This window comes from Littorina saxatilis, linkage group LG2 (genome assembly GCF_037325665.1).
Source record: "Littorina saxatilis isolate snail1 linkage group LG2, US_GU_Lsax_2.0, whole genome shotgun sequence".
Classification (NCBI taxonomy): Eukaryota; Metazoa; Mollusca; class Gastropoda; order Littorinimorpha; family Littorinidae; genus Littorina; species Littorina saxatilis.
Window position 1 is genome coordinate 13883886 of NC_090246.1, and position 12500 is coordinate 13896385.

The 12500-nt window shown below is 45.3% G+C and overlaps 1 protein-coding gene across 2 annotated transcripts in view; it reads right to left on the reverse strand.

The window, feature by feature from the left end:
• The window catches only part of LOC138958246 (pneumococcal serine-rich repeat protein-like), a gene marked incomplete in the record, with an annotated part of 119495 nt that overhangs the window by 80829 nt on the left and 26166 nt on the right, over window positions 1-12500 (reverse strand). For both annotated transcript variants that reach the window (XM_070329360.1, XM_070329359.1), the window contains 1 exon segment: window positions 10790-12500. This exon segment is cut by the window's right edge and continues 987 nt beyond it. In XM_070329360.1, the coding sequence (XP_070185461.1) occupies window positions 10790-12500 (1711 nt within the window).

The window sequence follows — 12500 nt, forward strand, 5'->3', positions numbered from 1 at the left end:
ACACACACACACACGCACACAGACACAGACACACACACACACACACACACACACACACACACACACAAACACGCACAGCTCTATCGTAAAGGTTTTTTGGTTATGACACTGTAATCCTGCCCGTCTATCTACTCCAGCAATCCTCCATAAACAGACGTCTGTGCTAACAAACATGTGTAGAAAACACCGGACAGGAATACATAGATCGCATGGCAAATCATATACAATTTGATATGAATGGAGAAACGGGTAGGAAAGTACACATTTAGCACAGAGAGAGCCAGACGGAGAGACATTTTGGATAAGTGCACGAATGAGACTCATATGCGGCAGACAGACGGAGATACATTTTGGATAAGTGCACGAATGAGACTCATAGGCGGCAGACAGACGGAGATACATTTTGGATAAGTGCACGAATGAGACTCATATGCGGCAGACAGACGGAGATACATTTTGGATAAGTGCACGAATGAGACTCATAGGCGGCAGACAGACGGAGAGACATTTTGGATAAGTGCACGAATGAGACTCATATGCGGCAGACAGACGGAGATACATTTTGGATAAGTGCACGAATGAGACTCATAGGCGGCAGACAGACGGAGAGACATTTTGGATAAGTGCACGAATGAGACTCATATGCGGCAGACAGACGGAGATACATTTTGGATAAGTGCACGAATGAGACTCATAGGCGGCAGACAGACGGAGATACATTTTGGATAAGTGCACGAATGAGACTCATAGGCGGCAGACAGACGGAGATACATTTTGGATAAGTGCACGAATGAGACTCATAGGCGGCAGACAGACGGAGAGACATTTTGGATAAGTGCACGAATGAGACTCATAGGCGGCAGACAGACGGAGAGACATTTTGGATAAGTGCACGAATGAGACTCAAAGGCGGCAGACAGACGGAGAGACATTTTGGATAAGTGCACGAATGAGACTCATAGGCGGCAGACAGACGGAGAGACATTTTGGATAAGTGCACGAATGAGACTCATATGCGGCAGACAGACGGAGAGACATTTTGGATAAGTGCACGAATGAGACTCATATGCGGCAGACAGACGGAGAGACATTTTGGATAAGTGCACGAATGAGACTCATAGGCGGCAGACAGACGGAGAGACATTTTGGATAAGTGCACGAATGAGACTCATAGGCGGCAGACAGACGGAGATACATTTTGGATAAGTGCACGAATGAGACTCATAGGCGGCAGACAGACGGAGAGACAGACCATGCAGAGAAGATGGGATTGACAGATGGGCGAGTCAAGCTGACTGGCTTTCACAGACGTGTATAAACACAGAAATACTATCCTTAGCGGATTATGACTTTATTCCGTTATTCTGCAGAAAAACAGAAATGCTGGAGAAAAACTGTTTGTGTCTGCAGCATTTCTGAATGTCATCTTTCGCGAGAGCAACGTTTTTTTCTGCAGCAAAACAGTTTTACTGCAGTAAAATTGAAATCAAGAATGCTGCAGTAAAACGGTGATGTTGTTTTACTGCAGAAAACCTGTTTACACTTTTTCTGCAGCATTTTGTACTGGCTCATTATAATGTTGGAGCACGCGAGCCCCCTCTGTCGAGAGATGGACTCATCCAGAATTACCAATACTCAGTGTTGTGCGTGACACGAATGTATTTTGTCTACACGTGTCTGACTTCCTTTCCGCCGGAAGTTCAAAGTTTCAAATTAAACAATGGCACCTGTCAGCAACATTGTCACATTTTCCCAGACGAACGCAGTAGTCCACTTCGTGTTCGATTTGCTTCAGAAATTGTTAATAAGTCCGGGGAGTGTCTGGTAACACTTAGTCACAGGCTTATAACTCAAACAGTTTTCGCTCTTTTCTAAAACGGTTTTCGCCACTGGATAGAGCATGAAAAACTCTTTAGGAAAATGTACAAATATGAAAATCATGCAAAGGTGACAATCATGCGACTCATTCCGTGGTGGAGGGTCACAAATGGTCGAACATCTGTACAGGCATAAAAAGAATGTAGTGCAAAGAACGCGCACATGCAGAGATATATCAACACAGACAAGTGGATCATCAGGCCAAAATCTGAACAGACAGACAGACACATTAAAACAGCCAAATATGTAGAGAAATGAGACCACACAAAAAAACCACGTACAAGTAGACAGACGCACTATATAAACACACAAAAACACGCCCGAAAAAACGGACACAAATTTGTACAGACACACAGACACATAAAAAGGGGAAAGTATTCAGAAAAATGGGAGCAGCGGCAAGGCACAGAGGGCACCTTCCAACCAACTTACAGCCCACAGCAAGCTGCTTGTACCGACACCACAGAGGCTGTGAGCTTCAACATACTCCACGACTACGCCCGCCAGCGCGCAGGGGAGCATGATTCACCTTTTTCTACCCCCATCTCTTCTTTTTATTCCCCCTTCAGTCATCCTCCTCCTCTCACCGACCACCCCCCACCCCCTACACATTAACCTTACCTGTTCAGGTAAGTAGAACCCAACCTTACCCCCTCCCTTCTCTCCCCAGTTACTTATCTCTTTCCTTCTTCTTCAAGATTCTGTAGATATTCTCTCCCACTTCAAACATCAACCCTGTTTCCCCTTCCTCAGCCAACCTTCTGGCTTCTACTCTCCGCTGTGCATTCTGTCTCTGTCTCTCTCTGTCTCTGTCTCTGTCTCTCTCTCTCTCTCTCTTTCTCTCTCGTTCAGTCGCCCACCCCCTCTCCGTCTAACTCTCCGCCTATGTCCAAAAGTATCTCCCTCTCCCTCTCTCCTGTTCGCTCTCTCTCTCTCTCTCTCTCTTTCTTTCTCTCTGTCACCGTATCTCTGCCCATCCTCTCTCTCAGTTTGCCCCTCTTTCTCCCATTCTCTCTCCAAGTCCCCCTCCCCCACCCCCACCCTTACTTCCCATTCTGGCAGAGTGTGTCTATCTACCTGTGCAGTGCAGCGTGCCAGCAGTTTGCTGGCGTCTAAAAATAGCGCGCGTTTTGGATGTCTGGCCTCCGCTGGGCTTATCGGGATCAATCCTTCGGGCTGATCTATCTTCCTTACATCTTACGCCTACCCCCTCCCTATCCCCCCTACCCCTCCCCCACCCACCCTCCTCATGCCCCCACCTTCTTTACTCTCTGCCGCGTTGGCATGTTGGCTGCCGTCACCTACCTACTACGTGGTTTTCTGGAAAGGAGAGAGAGAGAGAGAGAGAGAGAGAGAGAGAGATTGGTAAGGCATAGGTATCTGTCTCATCACCCTCTCTCTAACTCTATCACACACACACACATACATCACACACACACACACACACACAGTCACACACATACATCCCCCCGCCACACACACACACACTAACCGCCAACAGCAACAACGTACAACTAAGCATTTGGTAAAAAGGTCCAACAAGCAGCAGCAAACTTGCAGACAACAATGCACTTTCCCCCACCTACCGGAGGCACCTAACCAGACTAAAACACAACACGCGGCGGCACCCTTTTTAACGGTATCAAAACTAAATGATGAAGTGTATGACAACGCTGACCGGCAGGTTTTAAAAAAGGACACAGCACAGTAGACCATATTTTCACTCTTTTGTCTCTGTGATCATACTCATAATAATCATACTCACTTATTTTCTTATGATGTTTTTATTTTTTATTATGCATTCTTATTCTTTTGATTGGAAATGAGTATTGTTACAATATAATTTCCATATGGATTAATAAATTTGAGTTGAGTTGAGTTGAGAAGCAATTGTTAAGTTGGGGTATGTTGTATTGTGCTTTTGTCAATTTAAAAAAAAGCGTTTGATTCAGTCAACAGAGCGTGTCTTTGGAGTGTATTGAAGAAACGGGGAATGAGAGGAAGAATGTTCAGAGCAATTAAAAGCATGTACACTGTCGTTAAGGCAAGGGTTCGTATAGGAGCCGACCACTCAGAAGATTTTGAGTGCCCGTTTGGCCTGAAACAGGGCGAAATTTGCAGCCCAATTTTGTTCTCCCTCTTTATTAAAGAGCTTACCGAGGAGATTACAGTTTGAAATGGTAAGCACGGACACGGTATCACACTCTCCCTAGATTTGATTCCGAGTTTGATTATGCTTTTCGCTGATGATGTTATTCTTGTTTCGAATACTGTTGTCGGTCTTCAAAAACAACTTAACATACTAAGGGACTGTGTCAATACACTTGGTCTTGTTGTAAAATTGCGAAAGTCTAATGTCGTGGTGTTCATAAACGGAGGTCACCTAGCAGCCAGGGAAAGGTGGTTTTATGATGGTAAGATACTGGAAGTTGTAAACCAGTATAAATACCTTGGCGTCCTATTTTCAACAGGTTGCACCTGTTCCTATTCTTTGGAAGACATGGCCACGATGGCCAAAAAAGGAGTACTTGTCATTTTAAAGATTTTATGGTCGCTTGGAGAACAATCCCCCAAGCTGTTTTTGAAATTATTTGATTGTCAAATTCAACCCATGCTTACTTATGGTGCCGAGATATGGGGACCGCTTGCAGATCATTGTACTATTGAAAGGGTTCATCTCTTTGCACTAAAGCGGTTTTTAAGTGTCAGCATTAAAACACCAAGCGTACTTATGTACGCAGAAACAGGCAGGTATGTATTGTACTTACTCAAAATGTGTGAAATTTTGGTTAAAACTTGTGAGAATGACGGATGATCGTGTACCTTTTAAGTGCTATAAGATGTTGTATAATCTTCATTGTAATGACAAGAACAACTGGGTTTCATCTGTTTGTTTTATGTCAGTTGTACCGTTTTGGGTTTGGACATGTCTGGGAAAACCAAGGAGTGTTTGATGTAGGAGCATTTCTTCGTGTGTTTAGACAAAGATTGATTGATTGCTTTATGCAAGATTGGAATAGTGATTTAGTTTCAAAAGATCGTTATGCGTTCTATTGGTCATTTAAGGAGATTCTCGAATTGCCATCGTATTTTTCAGTAATCAAAAGTACATGGAGCAGAAGAAGTTTGACTAGGTTTAGACTCGGTGTGTCCCAGATACACATCGCCTTCGTTATTCCAAGAAATTACAAGATCATTTTTCTTGCCCTTTTTGTGCAGACTCCCAGGAATCGGAGATTCACTTTCTGTTTGTTTGTCCTAAGTATAAAGACCTGCGAGACTTGTACATTCCAGCCCGTCGCGATATAACCTTGAATGGTTGAAAACGACGTTAAACACCAAATAAAGAAAGAAAGAAAGAATGTACATTCCAGCTAAGTACCACACATATCCGTCGGCCTTTAAAATGTGTCTTCTTTTGGCTGATGTCATTTACATTGCCTTAAAAATAGTGTACGCAATCATGATCATCCAAATCAAACGTGAAAGGAACCTGCCTGGATTAAAGATAGTTTAAAGATACAGTTGTTTACATATATTTGAACATTTTGTCTTAGGCCGAAATATTATGATCGTTTTCATCTCTGTAGAATCAACTGTCGAGAAAACTTACTGAAGATTGTTCCCCATACCGTTTTAGCAAGGATTTATCTCCGTGAATCCTAAAGAAACTCACTTTGGTGTATAGATTGATTCACTATTAATGAAAACCATCCATGATTGACGATTATAAATTCTGAAAGAACAATCAATATCATCATATAATAATGATTTGGTTTGGGGGCAAATGAGTGTGTATTGTTTGCGTAATTTTTTCAAGAGGAATTGCATACCAAAACAAAAGTAACTTACGACGACGCCTTTTATGTACGTCACTTCTAATCCCTAAAAAGAACAAAAGGAATAGTTGTCTTTCGTTTTCTCTGTGTGTGTGTGTGTGTGTGTGTGTGTCTGTGTGTGTGTGTGTGTGTGTGTGTGTGTGTGTGTGTGTGTTATGTGTGTGTTGTGTGTTGTGTGTGTGTGTGTGTGTGTGTTGTGTGTGTGTTGTGTGTTGTGTGTGTGTGTGTGTGTGTGTGTGTGTTGTGTGTTGTGTGTGTGTGTGTGTGTGTGTGTGTGTTGTGTTGTGTGTGTGTGTGTGTGTGTGTGTGTTGTGTGTGTTGTGTGTGTTGTGTGTTGTGTGTGTGTGTGTGTGTGTGTGTGTGTGTGTCCTCCGTGTCTGTGTTCTGAACTTTTGTTTAATTGGGATTGCATGTACCTCATAAATAGTTTGTTCCATCAGCTACGTTTACAAATAAAGAACCAGAAGACAAGGCAAGAAACTGAGAAAAACGATTTGGGACTGAGAGTACTTGCCAACCGATTCTACATTTTCAAAATTTGAGAATACTTTTGACTGCTTTCCCTTGTAATCTCTCTCTCTCTCTCTCTCTCTCTCTCTCTCTCTCTCTCTCTCTCTCTCTCTCTCTCTCTCTCTCTCTCTCTCTCTCTCTCTCTCTCTCTCTCTCTCTCTCTCTCTCTCTCTCTCTTGTGTGGGTGAATGTGTAGGTTTTTAAACATACAGTTACTCGATCCTTGTCCTTATTGTTACTGATTATGATGAAATATTTGTTGTTTTGGACAATAACAAAAATCACTGGGTTGAAAGAAAGAAGGGTTAGACAAATGACAGGAAAATACAGTTACCTCCCTTGATGGGAGAAAAATACGATTTCACCAATTAATTCATTAAGCAAATGAACAAATTGACCGCTTCAAATTAACAACAAACTTATTTGAAATGGCTTTGTTCCATAGGATTATTTTTAAATGGACCCACTGTACCGAAACCCTCAAAACATCTGATGTTTAAGACAAGTAATTATTCCACACCTGAGAGAGACTGATTCCGTACCAGTGGGCTACATAAAGTGATTGGATGTATTGCACTTTCAGATACTGATGCCCTGAAACAGTTGCTATATAGCAGATGTCTCTGTCTCTCTCTTGTGTGTGTGTGTGTGTGTCTGTGTCTGTGTGTGTGTTTGTGTGTGTGTGTCTGTGTGTGTGTGTGTTTTGGATTGTTGCTGTGTCTGTTGGTTGTGTTGCGGATGATCAAACTCTCAATGTTGAGATAGGAAAAGACAGACAGATAGACGGAGCGAGAGAAAGCGAGAAAGAGAGAGAGAGGGCGAGAGAGCAGACACAGACACAGACAGACAGACAGACAGACGGACGGACAGACATACACCAATCCACACAGATAACTCCCCCTCCCCCACGCACAACACACAGACAAATGTGTGAAATCTGCACAATGAAACTATGATTGTGATATGATTGTTTTGGTGAATGACACAATCACGCATCGACGACCTTACAGTTAAGTTAATTATCTTTGATTTTTAAACTACAGTTAATAGTATCTTTGATTTGTGAGTCTTCAGAAAAATGGCCAATCTTTAAGTAGGCATTGAAAGCATCTGATCAGTAAACAATTACCCATGTAAATACGCAGTAGCAGGCTCGTACTCTAGCAAATTGAGTTAATGAAAGTAAAAATGCCAGCTCTGTAGAGAAGCCGAGACAGCATATACAATATTAATTACCCCCCTCCCACCAGAAACACCCCTCCCCACCCCCTCGAGACAAAACAAAATTAATAATGTTATGATAAAGACAAATTGAAAACCAAATAAGACCATTCCTATTCTAAACACTTTCTCGCGCAATTGCAGAGAATCTACTTTCTCAGACCTAAAGATAAAAATAGCTGTATTTATTTAAGTTGGAAGCTGAAGTTATCTTCTGGTAAACACAGAGGCGATGATATGACAGTGTTTATTATTAAGTGATTCTTTACATCGCACGTAGCTCTTGGAACTGGTGTTGTTGATGGTAACACTAGAGTTTCACAAATAAATCAGAATACACAGATCCACAGAGACAGAAGCACAAACGAAGAAACGAAAAGACTCGAAAATAATACATTTAAGGCAAGAGGGCAGGCTGACAAGAAAACAAAGTGGCAGACAGGCAGGCGCACAGACGGACAGACACACGATCGCATTCACCCCAACATTCACACACACACACACACACACACACACACACACACACACACACACACACACACACACGCACACACACACACACACACACACACGCACGCACGCACACACACACACACACACACACACACACACACACACAAGCAAGGCACACGCACGCACACACAAACACACTCTCTTCCTTTTTGCTTTTCTCGTCTGTCTGTCTGTCTGTCTGTCTGTCTGTATGTGTGTGTGTGTGTGTCTGTCTCTCTCTCTCTCCCTCTCTCTCTCTCCCTCTCTCTCTCTCCCTCTCTCCCCTCCCCCCCTCTCTCTCTCTCTCTCTCTCTCTTTCTCTCTCTCTCTCTGTTGCGATTTTCCATCATCATCATCAACATCATCATCATCATTATCATCATCATATCATCATCATCATCATCATCATCATCATCATCATCATCATCATCATCATCATCTTTAATAATATCTCCATCATCTTCATCATCATCATCATGTACACCATATAATCATTGCAAGCATTAGTGTAAACGTTGGTATTGTGTGAATTTTACCGTCGATCACTTTACATGTGTAACCTCAATTAACATGTTGCATGTTTGGCTTTGATTTGTATGTTGCTTACTTTGTCATTTTGTTGTTTGTGTTTGTTTGCTTGTTTGCTTACTTGTCGATTGTTTGCTGGGTCGTTCGTTTAATTTGTTTATTTGTCATGTTGCTTTACTTGTTTATCATTTATTAGACATTTGTATTAGAAGTAAGGACCGGTTGTAAGAAAAGGCGTCGCCTTAAACCTCTATCCTTGAAAAATAAAGTTCCATCATCATCATCTCTCTCTCCCTCTCTCTCTCTCTCTATCTCTCTCTCTCTCCCTCCCTCTCTCCCTCCCTCCCTCCCTCCCTCCCTCCCTCTCTCTCTCCCTCCCCCCTCTCTCTCCCTCTCTCTCTGTCTCTCCTCCCTCTCTCTTTCTCTCCCTCCCTCCCTCTCTCATCATTAAAAGCAATACCAGTCACTTGGTCATGGCAATACGACTTGGAATGTCACGCACGAACCCTGATTTGTAAATATTTAACAACAGAATAAAGAAAACAGCGCAAAACCATCGGACACCCCCAGTGTGATGTTGGAAGAGTATGTGCCAAAATAGTCGGCAATCTAAGCCATCATAAACAGCCATTCATTATCCACCAAAACATGCTTATATACAAATATCTTGCTCTGAAAGAGCTGTTTACGCAGAACATATGCTTGTGCAACGAAAAAAAGATTATGTGTGCACACAACCCCGACTAAAAATAGCAGAATGATTATGTTGGAAGGGTAAAATAAACATACGGATATCTACAAAACGCCAACGCAAGTCTAGATAAGCGAACATATTTATTTTCCTTCACACCCGTAGCAAGCTAATGGGATGCCATGTAGAGTGTGAACTTTTAGCACGGGTTATATCTTCGAGTTCCACCTCCATCACAAGATACACACAGAAGGACCTACATGCAGACACACTTTATAGACGAATAGTGGCACACACAGTCAGAGTAAACAACAGTACGATACTCGTCAAGTACACACGGAGAGAGAGAGAGAGAGAGAGAGAGAGAGAGAGAGAGAGAGAGAGAGAGAGAGAGAGAGAGAGAGACAGAGAGACAGACAGAGAGAGAGAGACAGAGACAGAGACAGAGACAGACAGAGAGAGAGACGGACAGAGACAGAGACAGAGACACAGACAGACAGACAGACAGACAGACAGACAGACAGACAGACAGACAGACAGACAGACAGACAGACATAGTCAACCCAACACAAAACACCTCACAATTCTACACATCAATCGAGTACAAACACAACACAAAGGATCAACACATATATATATAGATATAAATATTACACCAGGCCACATCCTAACTCAACACAACATCCCACCACACAACACCACACCGCACACAACCCAATCCAACAAAACCTAACACAACCAACACAGACACTCACCCAACCCAACCAAGCAAATCTAACACAACCAAGACAGAAAATGTTCCAAACAAATCCACCCAAACCTAACACAACAAACTCAAAACTTCTCCCTTAATTCAATCCACAAAACAACTAACACAACCAATACAGACACTCACCCAACCCAACCAACCAAATCTAACACAACCACCACAGAAACTCGCTCAAACCAACCCACCCAAACCGTACACAACCAACACAGAAACTCGCTCAAACCAACCTACCCAAACCGTACACAACCAACACAGAAACTCGCTCAAACCAACCCACCAAAACCGAACACAAACAACACAGAAACTCGCTCAAACCAACCTACCCAAACCGTACACAACCAACACAGAAACTCGCTCAAACCAACCCACCAAAATCGTACACAAACAACACAGAAACTCGCTCAAACCAACCCACCCAAACCGTACACAACCAACACAGAAACTCGCTCAAACCAACCTACCCAAACCGTACACAACCATCACAGAAACTCGCTCAAACCAACCCACCAAAACCGTACACAAACAACACAGAAACTCGCTCAAACCAACCTACCCAAACCGTACACAACCAACACAGAAACTCGCTCAAACCAACCCACCAAAATCGTACACAAACAACACAGAAACTCGCTCAAACCAACCCACCAAAACCGTACACAAACAACACAGAAACTCGCTCAAACCAACCTACCCAAACCGTACACAACCAACACAGAAACTCGCTCAAACCAACCCACCAAAACCGAACACAAACAACACAGAAACTCGCTCAAACCAACCTACCCAAACCGTACACAACCAACACAGAAACTCGCTCAAATCAACCCACCAAACCCTTACACATCCGACACAGAAACTCACCCAGCAAAGCCGCCACGTCGGGGCCAGAAGAGCCTCCCAGCTTGTAGAAAGGCGACGACGGGTCCTGGGATGGAGGAGACTCGCTGAAACTCTTGCTGGCGGTCTGACGCGGCATCACCATGGGGGATGTCTTCGGGGTAGACCGGCTCATGATGCCTTCCCCGAACTCCGCAGCGAGATGCTCCTCAAGCAGACCCTCCATGTCGATCTCCGAGGTCTCCTCCTGGCTCCACTCCTCGCGATCGCGGTCCTTATCCGACCGGCGGGAGCGCGTCTTCTTGGCGCTGTCTTTGCGCACGTGGATCATCTCCTTGACGCGCCCCCACGCTTTGCGGTGAAGCTTCTTGGAGTCCGACGACTTGGAGCTGCACGCGGACACGCTGAGGTCTTTGGGGAGGTCGAGTTCCTCCCCTTTGTAGCTGGACGAGCGGTGGACGAACCTGGAGTCTCCTTCCCCCTCCTCTTCTCCATCCCCGTCCTCGTCCGTGTCTTTGGGCGAGATGAGGCTGGGCGAGGACTGGCGGCGGATGAGGGGTTTGACCTTGAGGAGGCGCTCCGTGTCCTTCTGCTTGCTGCCTAAATACATGGTCTTCACCTCGATGACGGAGCTGACGTCGCTGGCCGAGGAGGCCTCACTCTGACGCTTCCTGGCCTCGTACTGCTCCCACCAACCTGGCGGGCCCATCCAGATCTCCGTACCCTGCTCCTCCCCGCCGGGCCCTCCTCCCCCAGCTCCCGGGCCCATCACGGACTGGGGGGACCGGCCGGCGCTGAAGGCCTCGGGCGTCGAGCCTGGAGAGATGCGGGGCAAACGCGGGACGAGGAACTCTGCGTCGTAAGACGTGTCCAGGGAGCGAGGCTCTCCGGCCAGACGACCTGTCGAAGAGAACTCGTGCCCTTCTGAACTGACCGTGGAATACCTCTGCGTGGAGCGGCCAAACTCTTTGAGGGACTTCAACGTGGTGCCCAAGTCCTCGTACCAAAACTGCCCCGTCAACACTTTCTTCACACGTGCCCACTTGGAGCTTTTGGACTTCTGTTTGGGAGACTTAGAGAACACGCTCTTGCCGCTCTTAGACTTGGTCAGGCCCATGGCCCTTCCGTCCGCAGTGCTCGTTTCGTCTAAGATCTCCACTTCTAAAGAACCCGTGGAGAAGCTACGTTTATGCATGGCTCCCTTGGGACGCTTAGGTCTTTGGTCCGAGGCGGACTCTGAGATCTCTATATACTGCACATCCTCGGCGCTGGATAAACGCGGACGACCTCCTCGCGGCTCTCGAGTCCTGTCTCCGTCGCCATGGCGATGGTGGTGGTGATGATGATGGTGATGACCCTTGTGATGCTTGGAGGCGGGCAGAGACTGGAAACCAGAGGCCGCGGAGGAGTCTGATGTGGACATGAGTTCACTGCGCGCCTTGAGCAAGTTCTTTGTGGTCTCTAGGTAGTCACACTTCTTCTTCAGCTTCACGTTCTCGTCTTTGAGGTTGGACAGCTGCTCCATGAGTCTGATGAGGTTGTCCAGGTGGTTCAAACCCACGCTAGCGTGTAGCGAGCTGGGGCTGGGAGAGCGAGGACTCCGGTGATGGAAGCTGCCGCTCTGGTGAGGACTCGGAACCACCAACAGCGTGGGCTGGCTTGTCTCGTCGAAGGAGTGGTCCTGTTCTTCAAAGAACTCTATGACGTTAGAGGCCTCTTCGCGGGTTGTAGTCTG